The 25,778-nt window shown below is 39.9% G+C and overlaps 2 protein-coding genes across 6 annotated transcripts; one reads left to right on the top strand and one right to left on the bottom strand.

Moving 5' to 3' along the window:
- Positions 1-2,238: 2,238 nt before the first annotated feature.
- Positions 2,239-3,861, top strand: LOC311267658 (E3 ubiquitin-protein ligase TRIM21-like; the record flags this gene model as incomplete). The annotated part of the gene is made up of 1 exon (XM_084370848.1): positions 2,239-3,861. One exon carries the CDS (start codon positions 2,239-2,241, stop codon positions 3,859-3,861), a length of 1,623 nt encoding a protein of 540 aa, XP_084226974.1.
- A 1,371-nt stretch (positions 3,862-5,232) lies between these two features.
- LOC311260378 (homeodomain-interacting protein kinase 2-like) lies at positions 5,233-18,418 on the bottom strand. 5 transcript variants are annotated; one of them, XM_084358129.1, is made up of 20 exons: positions 18,093-18,418; positions 15,627-15,837; positions 15,220-15,411; positions 14,945-15,126; positions 14,709-14,832; positions 14,076-14,186; positions 13,866-13,946; positions 13,631-13,782; positions 13,289-13,501; positions 12,917-13,144; positions 12,536-12,760; positions 12,256-12,350; positions 12,020-12,170; positions 11,201-11,786; positions 10,905-11,076; positions 10,579-10,661; positions 8,991-9,058; positions 8,663-8,752; positions 8,433-8,499; positions 5,233-8,230 (listed from the first exon to the last, which is right to left on the bottom strand). In XM_084358129.1, exons 2-13 carry the CDS (start codon positions 15,819-15,821, stop codon positions 12,070-12,072), a joined length of 1,899 nt encoding a protein of 632 aa, XP_084214255.1. In that variant the 5' UTR covers positions 15,822-15,837; positions 18,093-18,418; the 3' UTR covers positions 5,233-8,230; positions 8,433-8,499; positions 8,663-8,752; positions 8,991-9,058; positions 10,579-10,661; positions 10,905-11,076; positions 11,201-11,786; positions 12,020-12,069. The 5 variants fall into 5 exon arrangements, with proteins under 5 accessions (XP_084214255.1, XP_084214253.1, XP_084214252.1 ...); XM_084358127.1 differs by having other exon boundaries at positions 8,433-8,553; positions 12,029-12,170; XM_084358126.1 differs by having other exon boundaries at positions 12,029-12,170.
- Between the last annotated feature and the right edge of the window lie 7,360 nt (positions 18,419-25,778).

Genomic DNA, 25,778 nt, shown 5'->3' with positions numbered 1-25,778 from the left:
CGTCCTGCTGTCTCCCACCACCTGCACTGGGTCAAGAGAGCATCCCAGGATGGAGCTGGCCTTCTTGATAAGTTTATCAAGTCTCTTCCTATCTGCTGCCGAGATGCTGCTGCTCCAGCAGACTACACCATAGAAAATGGCTGATGCCACCACAGAGTCATAGACAGTTGACAGGAGTGCCCCCTGCACTCCAAAGGACCTGAGCTTCCTCAGCAGATGGAGTCTGCTCTGACCTTTCTTGTATGTTGCTGCAGTGTGATGAGTCCAGTCCAGTTTATTGTTCAGGTGAACTCCCAGGTACTTGTAAGACGTCACCGTCTCAATGTCTGTTCCCAGGATGTTCACCTGAGTGCACGGTTGTTTGCGCCTGCGGAAATCCACCACCAGCTCTATACTGAGTTTTTATGCCTAAACAAACTTAATAAACAAACTCACTTTGTTTTCATGACTAAATAAACTGAATGAACAACACAGTTTCATACTGTTTTACTTAGTTTTTTATTTGGCGGACCCTGCCACCTTTCTAGCTTCAAACAGTGTTCTGGGGACCATATTTTCTTCTGAGAACAGCTTGTTTACTCAGTTATGGGAAAGATAAATATATCTGAGTTTGTATTGTTACCTACGGAAGCCCTAAAGGGCCATGCATAAATACATTTTATTTCCTCCGTTTTCCTGTGATAACGAGTTAAATTCATTTGTTTTCTCGAGACCTCAAGTTATTATCTCGAAATAACAGCTGCCGTTTTCCCGAGATAACGACATAATTAATTCGAGATCTTGAGAAAACAAAACGATAGTGTAGTATATTAAATCATTGCAGGAAACATCATTCAGTGTAGCAATGTCAGAGGAGCAGGAGCATATCGATCACCGCGTCACATATCATTTCAATCAAGGCCTGACACAGGCTGAAATAGCATTATGCCTTGCTATTACAGATAATATACACATTAGTGTGCGTAATCTAAAAAGACGGTTAGCAAGGCCTCAGCTATATCAGCGGCGCAATCAAAGTGAGCCTGATGTCGTCGTTAACTACATAGCTGACCAGCCATGAGGTCCCGGGCGTCTCCATAATCTCAGGCCTATCATATCACAGTCATTATCTCGAGATCTCCAATTAATTATATCATTATCTCGGAAAAACAAAGTTTCGTTATCTTGAGAAAATTATCCCGTTATCTCGGGAAAACGGCAGTTGTTATTTCGACATAATAACTCAAGATCTCGAGAAAACTAATGAAATTAACTCGTTATCACGGGAAAACGGAGGAAATAAAATGTATGAATGCATGGCCCTTTAGGGCTTCCGTAAGTTACCTAATTAATATTGTAAATATTAAAATTCTGAGTTTTAGTTTCTTCTCCAAAACTTCATAGTGCCACAACAGTGACATTTAGTGTATATTAATTTTTCAAAATTGGCTGTACTCAGCCACAACATCCCATACATTTTACTGTCAGTTTGAGGGAATTTATTAAGCCTGCTTTAGTAATTTAAGCAGACAACTTCTAGATATATCACAGCTTTGTATCAGGAGATGAAAGTGGGCTCATATCTCAGACAACTGGTAATACTGGAACATTTTGAACAGCTTTAAAATCAATTTTATGAACTTTTGTGTCTTCATTTTCATCTCACTCTATTTTCCTGCCACATTCTTTCGAAAGAACAATGTAATGTGGTTTGTGGCCTGAGTTAATGATATACATACTAAGCAGCTCCAGCGGTTCTATAATGTAATGCAAATTCTCTTTATACCATGAGGCCTACAGTGCCTTTAGAACTGGCCATTATAACGACAAAAGAAAAACAGTTGGCTACTTTACTCACTCTCAGGGTGTAGTCACACCAGTTCAGTTGTCCGAAGAGGTGGAGCCACTCTGAAAAGAGGAGTCACATCCCCCCAGTGTAGCAGAGGGTTCTTTAGAGTGACAGCTGTGCTGTGGTCAACACAAGTTCCTGCTCCTACAAAGAAAGACTTAAACTTGCTTCTTCCTTCTGGCATTTTTTGGAAATACTGGATATCAGTCCCATACATACACAGGTGAGTACATTACTGACAATGCATAGATCAACTTTAACATATTTAAATGGAATATTTCCCTCGAGAGACAATCATTCTAAATAACTTGAGCTAATATGTTAATAATCCATAAATACTTTTCAAACAAGTATTCAAGTATTCATTAATGACATTGCTATTTTACATCTTTACTTTTGTTCTCGTCAGCATGTCAGCTGCTACTTGTCGACTGTCTCAGGAGGACTTTCTGTGCTCCATCTGCTTGGATGTGTTCTCTGCTCCTGTCACTCTGCTGTGTGGACACAACTTCTGCAAAAACTGCATCACTGTCAACTGGAGAATCAATAGAAAAATCCAGTGCCCTGTCTGTAAAAAGCGTTTCGACACAAGCCATGAACTGCATGTCAATACTTTCATCTCTGAAATGGCTGCTCAGTTTAGAGAGTCAGCCGCAAAGAACACCTCAGAGGAGGCCAAACCAGGAGAGGTTCCCTGTGACGCCTGCACCGAGATCAAACTGAAGGCCCTGAAGTCCTGCCTGGTGTGTCTGGCCTCGTACTGTGACACTCACCTGAAACGACATCAGATGGTGCCAGGCCTAAAAAGGCATAAGCTCGTTGAGCCTTTGGAAAACATCGAGGACAGGACGTGTACAAAGCATAATGAAATCATGGAGCTGTTCTGCAAGACTGATCAGATGTGTGTGTGTCGGTTTTGTATGGAGTCAGACCACGAGTCACATGATGTTGTTTCTCTAATGGAAGAATGCACAGGAAAGAGGACTGAGCTGGGGAAGACAGAGGCAGAATTTCAGCAGATGATCCAGGAGAGACAGCAGAAGATAGAGGAGCTAAGACAATCAGCGAAGCTCAGCGAGGACGCTGCAGGCAAAGCGGTAGCAGATGGTGTGGAGGTCTTCACTGGTCTGACACAGCTTGTTCAGGTAGGCCTGACTGATCTCACCGAACAGATCAAAAATAAGCATAAAACCACAGAGAAACAAGCCAAAGACTTCATCAAAGAGCTGGATCAGGAGATCTCCGAGCTGATGAGGAGAACTGCTGAAGTGAAGCTCTTAGGCTCTAAAGGTCACTTCCACTTACTCCAAAGCTTCCTGTCCCTGAATGCCTCTCCACCCGTGAAGGACTGGACAAAAGTGAGCATCCGACAGCCATCGTATGAGGGAACCGTGGCAGGAGCTGTTTCTCAAATTAAGGAAACACTCAACAAAGAGATAGAGAAGCAGCTTGAAGCTGAGCTGAAGAGGGTGCGGCAGTTTGCCCTGGATGTGACTCTTGATCCTGACACAGCACATCCTAAACTCATTCTGTCTGAGAATGGGAAACAGGTGGATCATGGGGACGTAGAGCAGAATCTCCCAGAGAATGCAGAGAGATTTTCGTATTGTGTCATCGTCTTGGCTAAGCAGAGTTTCTCTTCTGGTAGATTCTACTATGAGGTGGAGGTTAAGGGGAAAACTAAATGGGATTTAGGAGTGGTCAGTGCGTCAGCCACCAGAAAAGGACAGATAATATCAAGCCCAGAGGCTGGTTTCTGGACTCTGCAGCTGAGGAATGGCAACGAGTACGTAGCTCTCGCTGATCCCGATGTTCTCCTCTCTGTGAAATCGCGACCTCAAAAGGTGGGAGTGTTTGTGGATTATGCAGAAGACCTCGTCTCCTTTTATAACGCTGATACGGCAGATATTATCTACTCCTTCACTGCCTGCTCCTTCACTGGAAAACTCCACCCATTCTTCAGTCCCTGTGTTAATGATGGTGGTGAGAACTCTGCCCCTCTCAGGATCTCTGTTGTTCACAGAACTGATTGAAACAGCTGTTTAAGTGTAAACACCACCCATCGCTTCCAAATGTGGTCATTTCATTAGATTTTAAACTGGATGTTATTTAACTCCTATTACACCGATACAGTCTATATGTGATTATTGTTGCATTATGATTGTTACATTTATCCATTACTTAAAGCTGACTACTTCCAAACTATGTGTTCAATACTTCTAGCTAACCTATTAATCCAATACATTTAGCTAATTATGTCAACCATATATAATAATTTATCAATTAGCAAACTATTTTAACTTAAAGTAATAATCTTGAACATTTTAATGTAAAAAAAATCTGTTAAGTCACTATCTAATACTAATACCAAAGATGTACATTGGGTGTCGGTGGCGATTTTCCCAGAAAATATCACAAGCGGTGCACAGTTAGCAATGGAGTAGGTGGTTTGCACGCGACATAACAGATATGAAGCTGAAGTTAGCCTCCTATTCGCCAGCTTCCGATTGGCGCTTAAGGGGAAAGTTAAGAGGAAATTAACGTAACGTTGTACACTGATTGTCTGTTTTTTGTGACACTTCTTGATGTTAAAACATTTTAGACATTTTATGTAAGTCATTAACTTTGCCTGACACCCGCTATTGTATTTGTGAAACGTTTATTTTATTTGTGAAAATGCTAAAGGGGAGATTTCACCGTTTTTGTTTGATACCTACAGACCTCATTAGACCAGGTCCAGATCAAAAACCACTGTACCCAGACTTGTCAAATCTGGATTAGATTATCCTACAGAGGCTAAACATTCATTATAACACAGTGTCTGATCTGTGAAACCTTTATTCTATTTGTGAAAATACAATAAAGGCAGATTTCACTGTTTTCTCAGCATATAGACCACATTAGACCCGGTCCTGATCAAAAACCACTGTACCCAGACTTCTCAAATCTGGATTAGATTAATCTACAGGCCCTGAAGATTCACTCAGACACAGTTTCTGATCTGTGAAACCTTGGATTATCACCGTGGATTAAGTCACTTTTTTTTTTATCAAATTCACCCTATTCATATTTGCTAGAAGTAGCACCCTGACATTATTTGTTTGTATTGTTGTTTGGTTTGTTTACCTTGTATATGAAACACTTTCCCACTGATGAACCTCTGCAGTTATTGGCTTAAAAGCCTGCTGTCGTTTCTGATACTTAATGTGTACTGAGCTTTGGCTCTTGTCTCTGTCTCATGTTAAACACAGCTTTATGTATTCTGTAGTACCATTTAGTAAAACTCCACTGTGAAAAAACACAATCATTTTGAAAAAAATAAAAATATGCTAGTGTGATGCAACACAGTTATTTGTGTATTTACCATGTAATTGCAGAAAATGAATCATATTGACCTGATTAAATATAGTTTAAAATGATTTACTTAAAATGATGGCAACTATCTTATCAATCTATACATACATCTATACATACATCTGTAAAACAATCTATACATACATCTTATCCATCTATACATACATCTATACATACGTCTGTAAAACAATCTATACATACATCTATACATACGTCTAATCTATCTATACATACATCTATAAATACATCTTATCTATCTATACATACATCTATAAATACATCTTATCTATCTAAACACACATCTAATCTATCTATACATACATCTAAACATACATTTTATCTATTTATACATACATCTAAACATGCATCTTATCTATCTATACATACATCTAATCTATCTATACATACATCTTATCTATCAATACATACTGTACATCTAAACATGCATCTTATCTATCTATACATACATCTAATCTATCTATACATACATCTAAACATACATCTTATCTATCAATACATACATCTAAACATACATCTTATCTATCTATACATACATCTAAACATACATCTAATCTATCTATACATACATCTAATCTATCTATACATACATCTAAACATACATCTTATCTATCTATACATACATACATCTAATCTATCTATACATACATCTAAACATACATCTTATCTATCAATACATACATCTAAACATACATCTTATCTATCTATACATACATCTAAACATACATCTAATCTATCTATACATACATCTAAACATACATCTTATCTATCAATACATACATCTAAACATACATCTTATCTATCAATACATACATCTAAACATACGTCTAATCTATCAATACATACATCTAAACATACATCTTATCTATCTATACATACGTCTAATCTATCTATACATACATCTAAACATACATCTTATCTATCTATACATACGTCTAATCTATCTATACATACATCTAAACATACATCTTATCTATCTATACATACGTCTAATCTATCAATACATACATCTAAACATACATCTTATCTATCTATACATACGTCTAATCTATCTATGCATACATCTAAACATGCATCTTATCTATCTATACATACATCTAATCTATCTATACATACATCTAAACATACATCTTATCTATCAATACATACATCTAAACATACATCTTATCTATCTATACATACATCTAAACATACATCTTATCTATCTATACATACGTCTAAACATACATCTTATCTATCAATACATACATCTAAACATACATCTTATCTATCAATATATACATCTAAACATACGTCTAATCTATCAATACATACATCTAAACATACATCTTATCTATCTATACATACGTCTAATCTATCTATACATACATCTAAACATACATCTTATCTATCAATACATACATCTAAACATACATCTTATCTATCTATACATACATCTAAACATACATCAAATCTATCTATACATACATCTAAACATACATCTTATCTATCAATACATACATCTAAACATACATCTAATCTATCTATACATACATCTAAACATACATCTATCAATACATACATCTAAACATACGTCTAATCTATCTATATATACATCTAAACATACATCTATCAATACATACATCTAAACATACGTCTAATCTATCAATACATACATCTAAACATACATCTATCAATACATACATCTAAACATACATCTTATCTATCTTTACATACGTCTAATCTATCTATACATACATCTAAACATACATCTTATCTATCAATACATACATCTAAACATACATCTAATCTATCTATACATACATCTAAACATACATCTAATCTATCTATACATACATCTAAACATACATCTAATCTATCTATACATACATCTAAACATACATCTAATCTATCTATACATACATCTAAACATACATCTTATCTATCAATACATACATCTAAACATACATCTTATCTATCAATACATACATCTAAACATACATCTTATCTATCTATACATACATCTAAACATACATCTTATCTATCAAAACATACATCTATACATCTTCCTATACATAAATCTATATATACAACTAGACATTTATCTACATCTATCTGTGCATCTATCTACACATCCATTGATCCATCTGCACGACATCCCAGAAATCCACAGTGAGGAGAGGAGGGCCGCTGATGCTCTGCACTGGATGGACTTGGTGGAGGATCAAGCTGCTCCATCACCGGGTGATGCTCCACATCCTCTGATTGGTTGGACTCGGGGGCGGGGCTTACATTGTTCTCCTGTGGCAGGTGATACATGTCACTCACATGCACGGTCACTGGAGTCTGTGTGTACGGTGGCTGCACCACGGCTGTCTACTGATGTGTGCTGTGACAGGACTGGGACTGTCTGCGGGGGGCGTGGTTCCTTCACAGCTCACTGCGAGGTCGAGGCCTCCATCACAGCTGCCCGTGAGTTGGATGCCACTGGTGACACACAGCATCTTAAAGGCTGCAACACCAACAAACAAAAACACAGATCAGGGCCACTACGTAGTAGAAATTAATGAGGTAATAACACAAACTCAGAAATATACATTTTTTCCATAACGTAATAAACAAGCTGTTCTCAGAGGAAAATAAGGTCTCCAAAATGTTGAACTATTTGTACTAAATACCTTAAAATCTACATTTTCTTGTTTGTAAAATCAATGTAGCTCAACAATTAAATTTCGTCTAGTTTTCATCACATGTAAACGACAGTCCTCACGTTCAGGAGCTTTTCTGCTCTCCCTCTTCCTCTTTTTGCCCGACACAAAAACAAACACGTCTTTACACTTTACATCTGACATCAGCCAATGAAAACGGTTAGCAGTGACTCTTGTCCAGTGATGTATGTGGTGATGCAAACATGTATGAGTTGTGTGTGAGCAGTGTGTACTTCCATAGTTTTGTCTGGCAGACCAGCCGTTGTCTCTGGGCGTGGAGCTCTTTTTCTCTGTCGGCCTCTTGGTAGTAAATGGCCCGCTCCTCCGCTGACAGTGACTTCCACTGTGGACAGAGGGACAACACACTGTTCGTTAGCACACACACACACACACACACACACTAGACACACTGACAACAGACACAAATATGCACACAGTTGATCATTAATGTTGTCATTCACTGTAAAGCGATAATGATTTAGACTGTAGAAAACTTTTTTTTTTCAAGCATTGATCAAGTTTCTAACACTGACTGTCACACTTACTCTCCGTCCCAGGACTTTATTGACAGCTGCACTGCCCATCCTCTTAACATCCTCCTCAACAAGGGGCCTAACCCATTAAAGGCCATTGATTATCAGAAATGTACAGATAATTAACAGTCACCTGAAATAAAACAACAGCTGATGGAATTCAGTTTAAAAAGACTGATGATGAGAAAGTCACAATAAGGAGAAAAGTACATGTTGATCAAAAGTGTCCACAGCAAACTTACTTTGAGTTGGAGGTGCTCGGCTGAGGAGCAGCAGGGACATCAGGAGGAGGGAAAACTCCAGCTGGAAGAGCGAACAACAGCTTTCCATTCCTACACAGGTAACAAGTCAGATGCACACATGATCAGACAGTAGAAATAGTGTGTGTGTGTGTGTGTGTGTTTGTGTTTGTGTTTGTGTTTGTGTGTGTGTGTGTGTGTGTGTGTGTGTGTGTGTGTGTGTGTGTGTGTGTGTGTGCGTGCGTGCGTGTCCGTGTGTGTGATGGTGCAAACTGAAGCTCTATAGCTGTATGTACTGGTGTGTTTGTTTGCATTCGAGTGTGTTACTTACATCATTCCTGCACACTGCAGGTTGTGGTCGAAGCCTCCAGGGAGCCTCACTACTGGTACCTTGTGATACTGTAGACACAAACACACACAGAACAGGTGCTTAGATGAGCTGCGATGGCGCCATGTGTCCACCAGGTGTCAGGATTTCCCCTCACAATTAATTATAAGTCTTTCAATGAGCTGTTGTCACATCTGTGGGATTAAAACACATCAGGATAGTCTACAGCATTCAGCCATTACATGTCTGCATGTTTCTGCTGAGGGACTGTGGAGGACTGAAAGTGCCAAAATGTCTTTTTCATTTGCTTTCCCATCTCATTTCAGGTTTATATATTCATTTTAAAATGTTATCATTTATTTAGGCATTTTTAATGCATTTATTTCTGTATTATTTTGCCCCCAGTTAAATCCACTAACTTAATTATTTCAGTATATTTTCTTCTACATTTCCTTCACCAGTTTTCCCCCATAATGGAATAAATACATAATGAAATACAGAAGCACATTACACAATTATCAATTTTTGTTTTTATTTTATTAATTGATGAATGCCTCCATTCATTTGTTAAAGGAATAGTCCACTCTAATACAAAATTCAGTCATAACCGACTCACCCACATTCCTCCATACTGCTCGCCGGACAAGATGAACGAGACTCGCGATAGATACACACTGGTATTTACATCCTGCTGTGAGTGTCAAAGTTCCGTAGTGCAATCGGCTGTGAGGGAGACTCGCGTGAAGGCGGAGTGTGCCTCCAGGCAGATGTAGCATAGTGACTCTTTACTGTTTAGGCTATAAAAATGTACTAAATGATGTTGTTTCGAGTAAACTCTGGATGTCGCCACTTCAGGACACTTGGATTGCAGCGGACGAGCAGTATGGAGGAATATTACAAAGTTTTTGTGTAGTTTTATGGACCTTTTCCTCTCAATCGCCACTCCTGCCGGAGGGTACCCCGGGTCTCCAGCTGCACTTTGAGGAATAAGAAACTACACCGGAGATCTCATCAGCATGTGGGTGAGTCGATAATGAATGAATTTTGTTTTAGAGTGAACTATTCCTTTAATATATTTTGATTTGGCGGATTCAGTCCTCCGTAATGCAGCATTGAATGAGTCCTAACTTGATTAAAACTGTGCTTCACCTCTGACTAGCTATAAAAAAGGAAACAACATCCACCTGTGAACTGTAGGTGTTATATTTATCATGTAGCAAATGATTTGTTGGGACGATAGACTGTCTAAGAAATGATGGCTAATTTTACTGTTTTACTGATGGTATTAACCTGCAGAGTCGTTTAATGTTAAGATGTACTTGGCCTCAGCCTGACACCAGAAACCCTCACAAAATATAAAACTGAGTTTCAAGAGCACACAGCTTCACTTTCCTTTAAATAATTCTAAAATGTGCCATGTTTCTAAGGGACCTTTGAACTGGAACAACAGGACAAAGTCAGATTTTACTTGTGTTTGTCCTGTAAAGCTGCAACTGTTCCTGCACTGATATCCTTCTCCTACAGCACAAAACCTCTGCTGTAACCAAACAGTGGAGATGTTCAGAGTGTGTGTGGTGAACCAGGGTCTTACTGTGTGTGGAGGGCGGCAGGGTGACTGACGGCTGCTGCTGCGGGTATCAGGACGCCGTACACGGGCCACTGATACAGCAGGAACTGTGGAGACAGAGAGAGAGAGAGAGAGAGAGAGAGAGAGAGGTTTATCAAACCCATGACACCCTTCCTCCATACATGAAGACACAGAAGAATACAGACCTTACATTCAGGAAAACAAAGTCATCTTACATTAAAATGAACATTTTTGCCACAAAGCACCGACCATTGGCAAATATCTGTATCAATACAGACATTGATCTAATTCTCATGACATCTTTGCCTAACCTATACTTAGTATCTCACCTGTGCCTGGATGTAAGCGTCTTGCAGACCTCCACCACGTAGTCTGACTGGACTGTGTGCAGGCACAGGTTCAGGCTGGGTGTTCAGTTCCAGCACAGCAGGGCCGGGAGGAGGAGGTGAAGGGATGGGTTGGAGGGATGGGTTGGTTGTCCAGTAAGTCAATAAAGGCATCCTGGAGAGTAATAATAATAATAATAATACATTTAATTTATATAGTGCCTTTCAGGGTACCCAAGGATGCTTAACAAAGTGAAACATACAAAACAAAGAATAGATGAATAAACAAAAATACATACAAGATAAAGAACTGGAAAAGTTGATTGTTGGGGCTGGACCAAGAGCTGATAGGCCTTATTGAAGAGAAGAGGCTTTTGAGTCTTATTTGAAGTTCTCCAGAGAAGTCTGCTTGTCTGTTTGAAGTCTGACCACAGTAGCAGAGGAGGGGGATACAGGAGCCAGGCAGTGAATAATCCTGAGGTTGTGGTGGAGGGAGGACCAGTGGAGTAATGTTGGATAGCCAATAGAGTATTGAGCACATCGGTTTGAAAGTTAGCGTAGCTAGGCTAACAGCTGATCGGCGGGGCTAACAGGTGATCAGCGGAGAAAGGTGAGTCTGCGGAGCCAATTGTTCAGGTGTGCAGCCACAGTAGCAGAGGAGGGCGATACAGGAGCCAGGCGGTGAATAATTCTGAGGTTGTGGTGGAGGGAGGACCAGTGGAGTAATGGTGGATAGCCAGCAGAGTATTGAGCACGTCGGTTTGAAAGTTAGCATAGCTAGGCTAACAGCTGATCAACGGGGCTAACAGGTGATCAGCGGAGAAAGGTGAGTCTTCGGAGCCAATTGTTCAGGTGTGCAGCCTTCAAAGGATCATCTGCTGGTTTCTGGTCACACACATGGTAAAGAAGCTGCTTTAGAGACACTTGTACCAGGACTAACATATACTATATTCACTTAGAGATATATTGTACTTCACTGCAAAATATGACAGCAGATATGGACAAAATATATGACTGGTTAAGGAAAAAGTGATAATGTGTTACAGATTCAACTACTAAACATACGCGACAGGACACTGAAATGATAAATCATCACTAACTAACAAAGCACCACCTACAGGACTCACATCTCATCCTCATCCATATTCAGCATGGCCTCCAAACATCCCTAATCCTCCTCAGCACAGGAACAACATGAACCAAAGGTCTTCCTCATCCAGGAGAAGACACGTCTGAAGCGATTCTTCTTCTTCTTTGCCCCCGTGTTTTCTGAAAGTCAAAGGACATTAAAGACATCAGCCGTACTCCAAAATGCACAGCACTTCAGACACAACTAGAGGTGACTGTTACTTACCACATGAGCCTGAGTCCTCACATATTGAGGACTTCATGCTCCTTTCAGTGTTGGTCACTGAGGACCCTGACGTCTCCTTCAGGCCAGACTGAAAACTGAAAACACCAGAAAAAGTGAGTGTTATTTCTGTTATTGTCATCACATCTTAAAGCTGCAACTGCGACTTTTCATTTTTGTTGTTACTGAGGCTCCTGCACACCAAAATATCCTGTAGTAAAGATCTTGATCTAGCTATCGTGTGGTTCTGATCGAGTTCTGATACTATTTTTCATCATCTCACCTGACTGCACTCTCCTGGTCTTCCAGCAGCGTGTTCTCAGCAGTCGCAGGCCGAACCAGGATCACACCTGATGGTAGACATGTGGGAGGTGGCGTGCAGTTGTCTGGTTGGACGTTAATGATGTCATCATCCGTCAGAGGAGGGGCAGCAGGCTCACAGTCAAAGTCATTACTCGAGGAAGTGAATTCTGTACTTCCCGAGATGTTGAAAATGTAAGTGCTGCCACTGAACATGAAAACACACACACACACACACACACACAGAATGGTCCTGTTATTGCCATGACATCTTCAAGAATCATGTCTCTGCTATTATTTCTGGCGATCTGAACTTTTTTCTCATCTGAGAAATGGGTGTTGTGACCAGAGGAAGACATCTCACCTGACTTCGCTCCCCTGATCTTCCTGCATCAGCGTGTTCTCAGCAGTCGCAGGCCGAACCAGGATCACACCTGATGGCAGAAATGTGGGAGATGGCGTGCAGTTGTCTGGTCGGACGTTAATGATGTCATCATCTGTCAGAGGAGGGGCAGCAGGCTCACAGTCAAAGTCCTCACTCAAGGAAGTGAATGCTGATGTTCCCGAGGTGTTGAAAATGTAAGTGCTGCCACTGAACATGAAAACACACACACACAGAATGATCCTGTTATTGTCGTGACATCTTCAAGAATCATGTCTCTGCTATTATTTCTGGCGATCTGAACTTTTTTCTCATCTGAGAAATGGGTGTTGTGACCAGAGGAAGACATCTCACCTGAGTTTGCTCCCCTGATCTTCCTTCAGAGGAGTGGCAGCAGTTTGTGTGAGTTTGGCCGCTGCAGGCTGAACCCAAGCAAGAGTGGAAGATGGCCACGTCGTAGTAAGAGTGGGGTGTCTTTTAGGACTCAGGACTGACTTCGTTGGTCTCAGAATCTTCTGCTTGGACTGCTCTGTCTTGCGTGGACGGAATGCTGCCAAAGCCCCATAGCTACAAAAAGAGACACTCACTGTTACACTGATGTCCCAGAAACACGACAGGACACTGATCAAATGATAAATTATCACTAACTAACAAAGCACCACCTACAGGACTCACATCTCACACACACACACTTACTTTGGGTAATGGTAGTCTTTAAGAAATGGATGAGTGAGGACTTCACAGGGAGTGATCCTCTCATCCGCATCCACCTTCAGCATGGCCTTCAGGAGCTTGATGCACTGCTCTCGCTCTGTGGCCTCAGTTTCATTATTTTCCTCAAGACGCATCTAGTTGAGGAAACAACTGGTCAAATCCACCATCATGAAAAGACAATCGATCATAGTGACAATGAAAGTTACTTCACACTTACTTCTTTGAGATCGTCCAGAGACTGGAGCTTGTGGTCCTTGTTAACACTGCTGAGGTGACATCCGAAAAACTCGAAAGATGTCTGAAAGAAGGTTCAAAGTGTTTGTATCAATGTTCCTCAAAATCAGTCTGAATGAATGACTGCTGAGAAACGTAAACAAGAAAATATTCTGATAAAAGATTAAAGGTCAGAGAGGGTTCACTGTGGTACCTTGAGCTCCCAGTTGTTGGAATCAGTCCTCTTAAAGAGGTCTTTTGTCTTTATACCAGCATTGAGAAGGCGGTCCGCTGGCTGACCCAGGATATCAATAATGCACTGCAGCTGGAGATGAAACACAGCATCACATCAAAATATGCAAGAGGAAGCAGAATATTGTTCTCAGGAGGGCAAACTCATGAATCGCCATATCTGAATGGCCAGCTCTCATCGGCTGGTTAGGTTTTGGCACGAGGAGTGAGATTGGTTGAGTAAGAATATCAGGGTCACCCAATCAGAGGCAGAGTAGGGCAGGTCATCCTGGAAAGCTTCTGTTGTCTTTTTGACAACATGCTTATGCTAGGACCTCCCATCGTAGCTAAGGTACAAAGTTCTTTGAACCACTAAACATCAGATTACTTCCTTCCGTCACACTCAAAGTAAATTTAGAGCATGTTTTCATCTGTTTGAACGAAACACCAAGATGATTTCTCATTCCCTATTTTCTTTAAATTTCCTTTTGATTCCCAGCTTAAGATTTCTCATCATACATGTGGGATGTATATGGACACTAAAAACCACATGCAAGAGTGAAGACACACAAGTACGAGTAACTGACAAATTGTCTGACTATGGGAGAAGACTTACTTGTGCATGCTCAGAGCGTCCTTTGAACGGTAGTTTGCCGCAGATCATTACGAACAAAAGACAGCCCAGGGACCACGTGTCAATGGCCTCAGAAAATGGACAGCCCAACAAAATTTCTGGAGACCTGAATGTGGAGGAGAAATATCACACGGGATGTTTATACTGTCAGACTTGGTAAGGGAGCAATAAATGGTAAACTACTCACTCACTCCAGTGTAATAATAAAAATAACCTACCTAAAAGCCAGTGGTTGTAGGAGTGCTCCCTGGCTGGCTTCTGATCTGGAAATGGCACCACCGAAGTCAATCAGCTTGATTCTGAAGGGTCGTCTTTGGTGATTCACCATCATGATGTTGTGGAGATGCACGTCACCGTGGATCACCTCGATCCCCTTCAGCGTGTCTAATGCTTTAGCCATCTGAAAGTACAAGGTTGGTAAGAATGTACCAAAGCCTAAAAGTGACAGAGTGCTCAGTGCTTTGCTTTCCATCTGATGGTGCCGAGTTCATACCTGCTGGATGATGGTTCTGATGTCAATGAGACGCATAGGCGCAAAACCTGTCTTTGCAAGGTAGTTGCCTAGGCTGATATCCAGCACCTCAAACACGATTGCCGTTCCATGTTTGATTTGAAAGCAATCGATGAACTCGACAATGTTATGTTGTTCGAGTTTGAGATGCTTGAACCGTCTCAGCATGGACACCTAGAGACACGGCAAGTTTGACATGATTAGTTTTTTTACAGTCAGTTAACGTATGTGTTAGAACTTAGTGTACAGATAATCACTATAATTTTACATAGTGACGTTTGTTATTAGCTTAAAGTAAAAGGAGCTGCTTGTTTGCACGAGGCGCTTACTGCACCTTTGACTATACAATATCTTTTACAACCGGGAACACCAAAACCAACACCTCCCACCTCATTGATGGAGTCCCTGTCGAAGAATTTAGGAATCTTCACAGCCACAGTCTGTTTGATGTCCTTTCTCCAACATTTCAACACCTTGCCATAGCAGCCCTCTCCCAAAACGTCCAGGACCTCATATCCGCTGGGGAGCTGGACGGGTTTCATCTGGGAAGATGAGATGGACTCCTTGAATACACTGGCGCCCATTTTGATTCTCAGAATACTGAAAAAAAAACAGGTGAAAACAAGAAAAAGGAGAAGTTACTTTTATTCCCTTCGAAGGACCATAGCAATGTTTCAGATATATAGTCTATTTACTTTTGCTACCATCCGACGGTTTCTACCCCATCAATGATTAGATAACACAAAAAGTTTTTAAAAAGACAACCATGTATTTATTTCATATTCCACGTTTCAGTGGTCATCTGATCGTCTCTGTTTTCTGAGCAAAATCTAGGGAATTTCCACTAAATGTTAATGATTTTTACAGGAATCTACAAATAAGAGATTTCTATGAAAAACAGATAAAACCAGAATTCTCTGAGGAGGGTAATGCAGTGATAATGTCCTCATTCAAGCCCATAAACACAAAAAACAATGTCTAAACTACACCAGGGTCTTCAGAGGCAGAAAGGGAACTGATTGCAACAGTCTGATTAGGGTATTCATTGATGCATTTAAAGGTCAAATTAACAGAAAACTTATCTCCAGGATTTATTCATCTTTACAACTGGAAAGGGGCCTTTCCACAATGTATATTAAATCAAGATGGGAGACGGAAGCTAACATACAAATGACTGAAAATGAATAAATATCTGTAAGTCCTAATATCTCTGCCTACTGGACAGATGTAGTAACAGAGATCAGATCTGTAAGCGGCTCAGATCTGGATTTTAATGTCACTGTTATTTATTTGGGAAATGTACCAACTGAGCTGAAACTAAACGGCCAGATATTTACTACAAATACTACTAGCAGCTAGTAAAAAAGCAACAACCAGGAAATGGAAATGGAAATTCTTCACCTCGCCTCACATTACAAGTAAATGACCTCAATCACAACAGCAGTGTTGGAGACACAACACTCCAACATCTTCTGGACGTGTCCAAACATTTTGGAGAAACATGTTTGGCTCTAAAAATATGAAATACCTGTGGATGCTGCCTTTATTGCATTTTCACAAATAGAATAAAGGTTTCACAGATCAGAAACTGTGTTATTATGAATGTTTAGCCTCTGTAGGATAATCTAATCCAGATTTGACAAGTCTGGGTACAGTGGTTTTTGATCAGGACCTGGTCTAATGTGGTCTATATGTTACAATTGTGAACTTGAACTCTCTCCGACAACATATCCGGTTACACTTTAAGTTCAGTTTCAACAATTATAGCAGCAAACAGAGCTGCACACAGAGAGAAGGGCCCTGGTGTGTTTATGTGCTCATCACCTCATGTTCCATCCTCTCAATCAATCAATCAATCAATCAAACTTTATTTAAATAGCAATTTTCATACACGGATGTGCAGCACAAAGTGCTTTACACATGGAAGACAAAACAATTTCAAAGAAAGCCCCTCCCTCCCACCCTCCATACTACACACACACACACACACACACACACACACACCTACACACTCTCACTACTGACAATAGGGAGACATGGCATGGCACTGAGGATTGGGGAAAAGATGAGGACCGGGACTTTTTTTTGAAAAATCTCTCTCCAGTGCACGAGACAAAAACGTTGGTTTTTTTGGCATTTTTCAAAAAAAAAGTTGCACACAGAGAGACGGCCCTGGTGTGTTTAGTGCTCATCTCCTCACGTTCCATCGTCTCCAGTGCACGAGACAAAAACGTTGTTGTTTTTTGGCATTTTTCAAAAAAAGTCCCGGTCCTCATCTTTCCCCCTCAGTTTTGTTGTTGTTACATTACAGATGAGGATTTTACATCTTAAACCTGGGATTAGCTCATAAAATATGATGCAGTGTTACAGATTTCAATACCAGTTGATTCATTCATTATAACAGTCTATCATGTAAAGTAAGCAGGCCTATCCTCCAAGAACACAACCATTTGCCCAATGTCCCGTTCATATGCAGTTGTTGTTTTTTGGCATTTTTCAAAAAAAGTCCAGGTCCTCATCTTTTCCCCTCAATTTTCCTCATTAAATATGTAAAAATGGATGCCCTCAACAATAATAACAGTATTTAAAAATCACTACAAAACCGTGAACACATTCCTCACCTGTGGCGGGACTTTCAGCACATTCTTATCATCTAAAAATCATTTTCCATGGACAAACGTCAGTGTCACCCAAAACTGACTTTTCCTGGAGAGCTAGCTAAAATGCTATCAATATCCTATCTGTAAATTCAACAATTTACCAAGAGTATAATGCACATTGTCAACCGAAACCCACTTCTACACGTTTAAGAAGATGAACAAATACATTTGGTGTGATAATTAAAGATGTCCTACCGGCAGAGACTCTGGACAGCAGGTGCCTCCCACAGGGGGTCCACCAGAAACCACTTCTCCAGCAGTTAAAGGTGGTCCACGCTCTGCAGTAGTAGTAGTAGTAGTGGAGCAAAGTAATCCACAAGGTTTTTTCAGAAAAAAAGTCTTTCAGGTGATCAGGTATAACCCAAAGGTTAATTTGAGTTTTCCAGGTGGTCGGGTATAATCCAAAGGTTTGGCTGAGAAGAAGTTTTCCAGTCTATCAGGTTTTCAAGAGATTCAAACTTTCCAACAGCAGATCCGCAGTAGGTCAACTTATCAAAGTTTAATGTGCGAACAGGGAAATGGCCGCCGGGCTGCAGCTTTTATAGCTCTGATCAACGTTCTGTTTCCATGGCCTCCAGTGACGCGCGTGCGTGTGTACGTGCGTGTGCGTGATGGAGTGACAGATTCTGTGCAGCAAATTGATTTATTTAGTTTTCTTGTGTAAAATGTCCTCATTCAATAATATGTCATTTAAATGTGTCTATAATGTAACTTCATTCATGCCAATAAAGTTTATTTGAATTGACGGATGTAAACTGTGGGATTTGTGTGTGTGCAGCAGGTGTTTCTGCAAGAGCTCCACTCATAATCTTCACTTTGTGAGGGTCTAAAATAATGAAGGTTAGGACAGAGATTAATAAATAAATAATACAGGAGAGAGAAAGAGGGAGAGAGGCTTCTGGAGGCGCCTGCCTGCCTCATCCTATGGAAGCATGTTTCCACCAGTTAAAGAAAGAAAAGATGATAACTAAAAAATTACATAAAAAAAAAAAGTCAAAATCATGAGATAAAAAGTCACAGTATGAAATAAAAAGTCACATTATTATTATAGACATGTCAAATTAAAGAGCCACCCACCTTCCAGAGAACAGAGCGTCACACACAGCATTAAAATGAATAATAATTATGGTGTACAAGTTCGCATCCATAAGTGGAGCGCACCGCAGAACATGTTTTCTGTTTTGTGCCTTTATTTAGTGTAATAAAAGTGGGTTATATGCAGTCAAGTGGTTTTTCTATGTAATTTCTGTTAATTTCCTATTATATCTTTTCTATTGTTAACAGACAAGACCAGTTAATCCTGTTGAAATACATCGATCAGGCATAACATTATGACCACCTGCCTAATATTGTGAAGGTTCCCCTTGTGCAGCCAAAACATCTCTGACCTGTCAAGACATGGACTTCAGACCTCTGAGGGGGTCCTGTGGTGTCTGGCACCAGGGCGTTTTATAGTGGATCCTCTGGGTCCTGTATGGGTCCAGGATGACATGAACTCCAGATTCTAGCAGTATTAAAGGGGTCCCATATTTCATTTTACACTATTCTTAAACTGTGGTATTGCTACTTTTACTTAAATACAAGATCTGTTTACTTCCTCCACCTCTGCCATCGACTTATTCCTTCATAGAGTTGTGTTGATAGGAAGGAGTTGTGTGTATGTGTGTGAGTTTTCGCAGACTTCTCTCCTTTGTGAAGTGCTTACAACCTGTCCAATGTGCTCATCTTCCTACTCCCCTGATCATTGATGGTTTTACCAGATCTCTTGGATATGTGGGAATTTTAAAAGATCTGTTCTGCATTCTACAAATGAATCCAGACCATCAGTGTACCTGCGTGTTCAAAGAGCCTCCTGGTGACAAAGTTGTAGGAGCAGTTTCACAACAATGCACCTGATTCACCTGATTCACATGAACATGGCTGAGGTTAAAAACACATCTCACAGCAGACTGTGTCACTTCAGATTTCTGGGTATTTCATTGATTGTGACCAGTTGTATTAAGATAGTATGGTGACAAAGTGAGATCAGTGGACTGCTGTGCTGCTGCCTTTGTGTGCTTTGGTTGACGTCCTCTCTCAGGACTGCCAGGGACATGGGTGGAGTCCTGCCCTGTGACACCAACATAAATATGTTTCAGCAGTTTTTATTATGCAGGAAGGAAAATAGCATTTCAGTTCAATTCAAACCTTTATTTAAGCCTCAGATAACTGAGGTGTTCCTCATTTTGACTGAGTTTAAATCATTTGAAAAGATCAATACTAATGGCACACTGAGGTGCAGTGTTTTGAGATCATCTTCCTGACTTGTTCAGAGGTAGTGAGAGTATTGATATGAACGCAAGGGTTATCACTACACAGTACCAGTGGAATATTAAGTGTTGGTCTGCAGACTGAATCATCTCTAATGTATCTAACATTCTGTCACAGGTTATTTTAGCATAGGAAAGATTCATAGTTTCCATATTTTACACTGAGTATTGAGCAGTGAAATATATTTAAAGACTTAAGTTATATGAAATATCAGTATATGTAAACATTCTATGTTTGTAATCTTATTCAGCTATTTACTTCCTTAGTGAACTGAAACACAGATGACCACTGCTCTCCAGCCGGTCCTGTGTTGCAAAGAATTCTGGGAGGGCGTTATCTAGTGTGTCTTCTGAGATGCATTGAAGCACCTTAGCATTAAAAGAATTTGTACATTTCTTATCATGTCATGTCCACGTCATGAATGCGCTGGAAACAATTGTTACAGAAGAGAAAACATTAATAATCAAAATCAGAATCAGAAATATTTTATTGAGACTTTATTAAGTCTTAGAAAATAAGCAGAAAAATAAAAACTATAAATAAGCAAGAATAATAAAAACAGAATAAAAACATAAAAAATGTTCATCTATATATACACAGTGTAATAAATAATGCTACAGTTGAAATATGGGTTATTGCACATTATTTGTTGTAATTACTGCACATTAAATACAAAAGAGAGAAGCAACGTTTCCAGAGTCCTCCTATTAACTCAGAGTGTCTGACACAGAGCGAGGAGTTGAACAGTTTGATGGCCACAGTCAGGAATGATTTCCTGTGGCGCTCTGTGGTGTATCTTGGTGGATCAGTCTAGTACTGAATGTAGGCCTATTCCTGTGGCTGACCACCACGTCATGGAGTGGATGGGAGCCATTGTCCAAGATGCCATGTAACTTGGACAGCATCCTCCTCTCTGACACCACCGTCAGAGAGTCCAGTTCCACCCCCACAACGTCACTGGCCTTGCGGATCAGTCTGTTCAGACTTTTGGCGTCCGCTACTGTTGCACCCTTAAAACAGACAGGACTCCGTCTTCAGTTTGGCAACTTTATTCTCCCCGGCGCTACGTTTTTTTTTTATGTTTGTTCTTTTTAGACTCTCACCGGTGCTCACACATGCACAACAACAACAATACAGTCTCGGCCGTTAAAACAATGACGTCATAGCCGCACGCACGCTGATGACGTACTATGTTGCTCAAAACAGAAATACATGCTTTTGTGTAAGCACTACTATAACTAAAAAAAACTGTGTTGACCCAAGATAATTGCTAAATAGTGTACAAATTAGAAATGATATTATGTTGTTCAGTAAAAGGTCTGATCTATTCTATTTTTCAAGTACACATATTTCTAGGTCGCAACACCCTCCCCCACTAAAATAAAATGTTGCCTCAACATTTTCTCTGTTTGTGACAATAACTACCAACATACTGTACAAAATAGAACATTTTGCATAATGTCAGTTAACAGGGGGGTCAAACAGATTACATTTTACAAGATTAGGTTATGGTTTTCTCTTAAGTGTCCTTGTTATCCATCTTCATTCCATGGCAATAATACATGACTAAGTGTCCACAGTCCATCAGTATTGAAGGGTGAATAGTTCATAGAGGTATTGGTGGGCCCCCCAATCTTCAAGAAGTGACAAGGAAATTACCTCATACACCCACATCATGTTTCAACATTTTTTCCATGCCATGCATCCAGTCTGTCTGTCACAGATACACACACTTTTACTTGATACTATGTGCATTCTCTTATCACTCAAACATTCACTATGCTCGGTCAGTAACCTACCTCTGTGCGTATTTATTTTCAAATAAATGCTCAGCTAATCTGTTTCTTGTATTTGTGTTAACCCTACTACATCAACATAGACTATGAATTATATCAAACATAGGCCATAATATCAACTCTTTAAACTTAGCCTTTTCAGTCATTTTTTTTGTCCCTCTCTCTGTTACACTATCCATTAACATGAAAAGGATACATGAATGATGATCTGGTGGAAGAGTCATGACTGATGGCTGGGGACCTTCCCTCACTGATACTGCAGGTCTTCAGGAGTTGGTAGGTCGGCTGACCTAGATGGTCGTATGTGTAGACACGCCTGGGCTGTCGGAGTCTTGAAGGTCTCTCCCTTCCTGTTGCAGCGTCCCTCTGATCATCACCAGATTCTGACTCAGCAGCCGGACCTCCAGCTTGTTCCTCCTCAGGGTCAGGCATGAGCCTTTTTGTACTGTATACATACCACTAGATGGCAGCAAAGCACCTAATAATTCCTGAAATATATCCTAATAGCATGGACATGCAATCCCTGTACTCCACCACCTTCTAATGTCCACACTGTGTGTATCATTCATGCAAAGTGCTTGCATTGATTTGTATGCATTTTTCCTCTCGTGTGTCTAGTAAACTACTGTTTCCAGCTGCTTTCTCCTCCTCTGAGATCATTAAAGCTTCAACTGGGCAGGGAAATTAGAAACTCATCCCTCTGTCTCCTACTGTTTGAATATAAAACCTTAATTAGGCTTGATTGTTACCAACCAAATTGATAGCTGTGACGTGTGAATATGCTGTATACCATTAATATGTTTATTCCAATTGTTCAAACAAGCAGGCAGGCCTATGGATTATGGAGGTCTATAAATAAATATTTAGCTAGCCGCTATAAAAAAGGTATGTTAGCCACATCATCGTACAGTATCTGTACTTTCTGAGAATCTATTTCACTGTGTGGTCCTCATCTCTGCACCATATGTCCATCACTTAGGGTTCTTGGGATCTGTCTTTCTGTCTGTCTGTCTGTCTGTCTGTCCGTCTTTGCATCTATACATTATTTAGGACCCTTAGAAACCGTATGTTGTGAGGATTTGCTTTTCCAGTTTATTTTTGTTACATTATTTTTGTCAGTTATTGTGATTATTTTGTGTGTTTATTTTGACAACTATTACTGTGGATGTGTTAGTCATATGCCTCACAATCATTACATGTAACTATTGACCTGCTCTGTTCTTGTCCATCTATTAAAACCAAAAGAGCATTTACACAAAAAATAACTTTCTTTTTTGTTTTGATCCTATATCTTTTGCTATTGTGTCTCCTTTTTTGAGATCATCACCTCTACCTTTGGGCTGAACTCTTCTGATGGCATGTTCAAGCTACAATGATTCAACATGCAGGACTATTTCTGAATGTTAGAAGGAAATGCATAGGTCCATAGAATATTGTTAAACAAAGAGAAAAATCAGTTTTGAGCTGGATCACTTCTGCCTTTGTCTGTTTCGCAGATTAGGAACCACTGTGGCTGTCGGTTCCCTCTGACCAGCTCCATCTCTGTTATTAGCAGGCACATGTGAGGAAACATTTCATTCTATATTCTATATCATTCTATTATACATTCATTCAGAGCATAATCATATTTATTGAGCATTATTTATCTCAACTTTGACATGTATTTTTCCCTACAGGCCTTATGTGCTTGAGGGTTAGAGTTAGAGAGCTGATTGAGCTTTTGTTTTCTCTAATGGTGTGTTGAGATCTGGACAGGGGCCAGTCATATGGGCTTCTACATTACACACCTCTGTTAAAGGGTAACTCCAACAATTTTACACATTAAAGTGTGTTTACTGGTCAGTGTTTTTACTATTGCATACCTGTAAACACACTTTAATGTGTGTGATTGGAGGAGTTACCCTTTAATAGAGTAGTGGATTTTCTAAGACTGATACCAAGATGTTAAAGATGAAGCTACAGACAGCAGCTGGTTAGCTTAAGCACAGGGATTTCAAGTAGTGGAAAACAGCTACCCTGGCTCTGTCTCAAGTGACATGATCGGCCTACCAGCACCTCCAAAACCATCCATTAATTTACACATTATATCTTGTTTGTTAAATCTGTTAAGCGTTTACACTTTCATTGCTGTTCAGATTAACCAAACAATATATAAAATTATAAAAAAATGAGTGTTAGAGGTGCCTAGTATGCAGGATTTAGTTACTTTTTTGGCAGAGCCAGGCTAGCTGTTAGCAAGAAAGGCAGATGAGAGTATTTCCCCAAGTGTCAAACTATTCTTTCAAACTCTCCACAAGTCATGTTGAGGGTGGCTCTATCTCTGGCAGAGTTTAGGGTTTAATTCCCACACTGAGGCCACTTAAATAATACATGGTAACACTTTATTACAACCATTATTAAATGGTAAATTTATAGTTGATAAAACTTCACTATAAAGCTATACATAAAACTAGTTAATAGTTATTTGACTGTTAAAAAACATTTATTTGGCAGCTGATTTTCTGACTTTAGTCAATTGTTAAAAGTTAACTGAGCTGTCAGCCCACTTTGATGGACAACTATGTAGTTTAACTAATTATGGCAAGTGCTTTGATTATGTGAGACTCAGCCGATCTCATCAGATAATATAGTTCACCACAGCATCGGTGGAAAGATCTTTTTCTGGCCTACAGCCGCAACAGGACAGAGCAGGGAAGTCTTTCATCTCTGGCTCTCATATCAATCGAGAAAGAGAGACTCATCAAACTAAAAGAGTTTTACAACGCTGTCATCAACATCTTTGTCAGGAAAGATCGGCGCATGGACATCTTCAAATAAAGTAAGCAATCCAGTGCATTCTCTCTTTCTCCCTCTCTTTCACACACATGCGCACACACACTTACACAAGGTTACATAAAAACCTGTTAACTTGCCAACAATAGCCATGTGTGAGCACAGTGTTAATTGTGGTTGCTTCAGTCTGAGTATCTTTATATTTAGCATTTTCTGAAAATGCAAAATATGTATGAGGATGAGGAGAGCAAGACCGCCCTCACACAATCCGGCCCCACCAAATTAAAGAAATTAAAGAAAAAGACAATTACATCGACTATTGGACATCTACAACCAAAACCCAAAGCAAACGCCAATGCTATTTGACCCTAAACAGACAATACTCCATGGCAGAATACCTGAGCTCTGTAACCGACCCGAGATTGAGGAGAAAGTTGACTATGTACAGACTCAGCAGCCACAGCCTGGCCCTGGAGAGCGGCCGGCACAGACAGACGTGGCTGCCCAGAGAGGAGCGGCTGTGTCGGCTCTGTCCACACAGACAGGTGGAGACAGAGCAACACTTCCTGCTGCACTGTGACACATACACAGATATCAGAACACAACTATACAACAAAATCACACACAGAAAACCCCAAATTTCTACAAACTCTCAGACACAGAAGAAATACAACATCTGCTGGGAGAAAAAAAGAGTCACTGCTGCAGATGCAGCAAGATACATTAGTGCCTGCCACAGAAGAAGGGAAGCTGCCAACACCTGACATGATCTCCTCCACTTACCTGCACACTGATGCGCACACAGACACACACACTTTACTTTTTAAAAAAAAAAATTTTTTTTTAAATAAAAAAAATATTTGTATTTTTTAATTACTTCTTTTCTTTTCTTTATTAATTTATGTTTTATTAATATTATTACTATTATTATTATTGTTATTACTATTACTATTATTATTACTATTATTATTATTATTAATTATATATGTATTATTTATTCTGT

Source organism: Pagrus pagrus (assembly GCF_965226575.1).
Source record: "Pagrus pagrus genome assembly, chromosome: 1".
NCBI lineage: Eukaryota > Metazoa > Chordata > Actinopteri > Spariformes > Sparidae > Pagrus > Pagrus pagrus.
The sequence above is the reverse complement of the archived record's forward strand: the minus strand, read 5'-3'. Positions and strand labels throughout refer to the sequence as shown.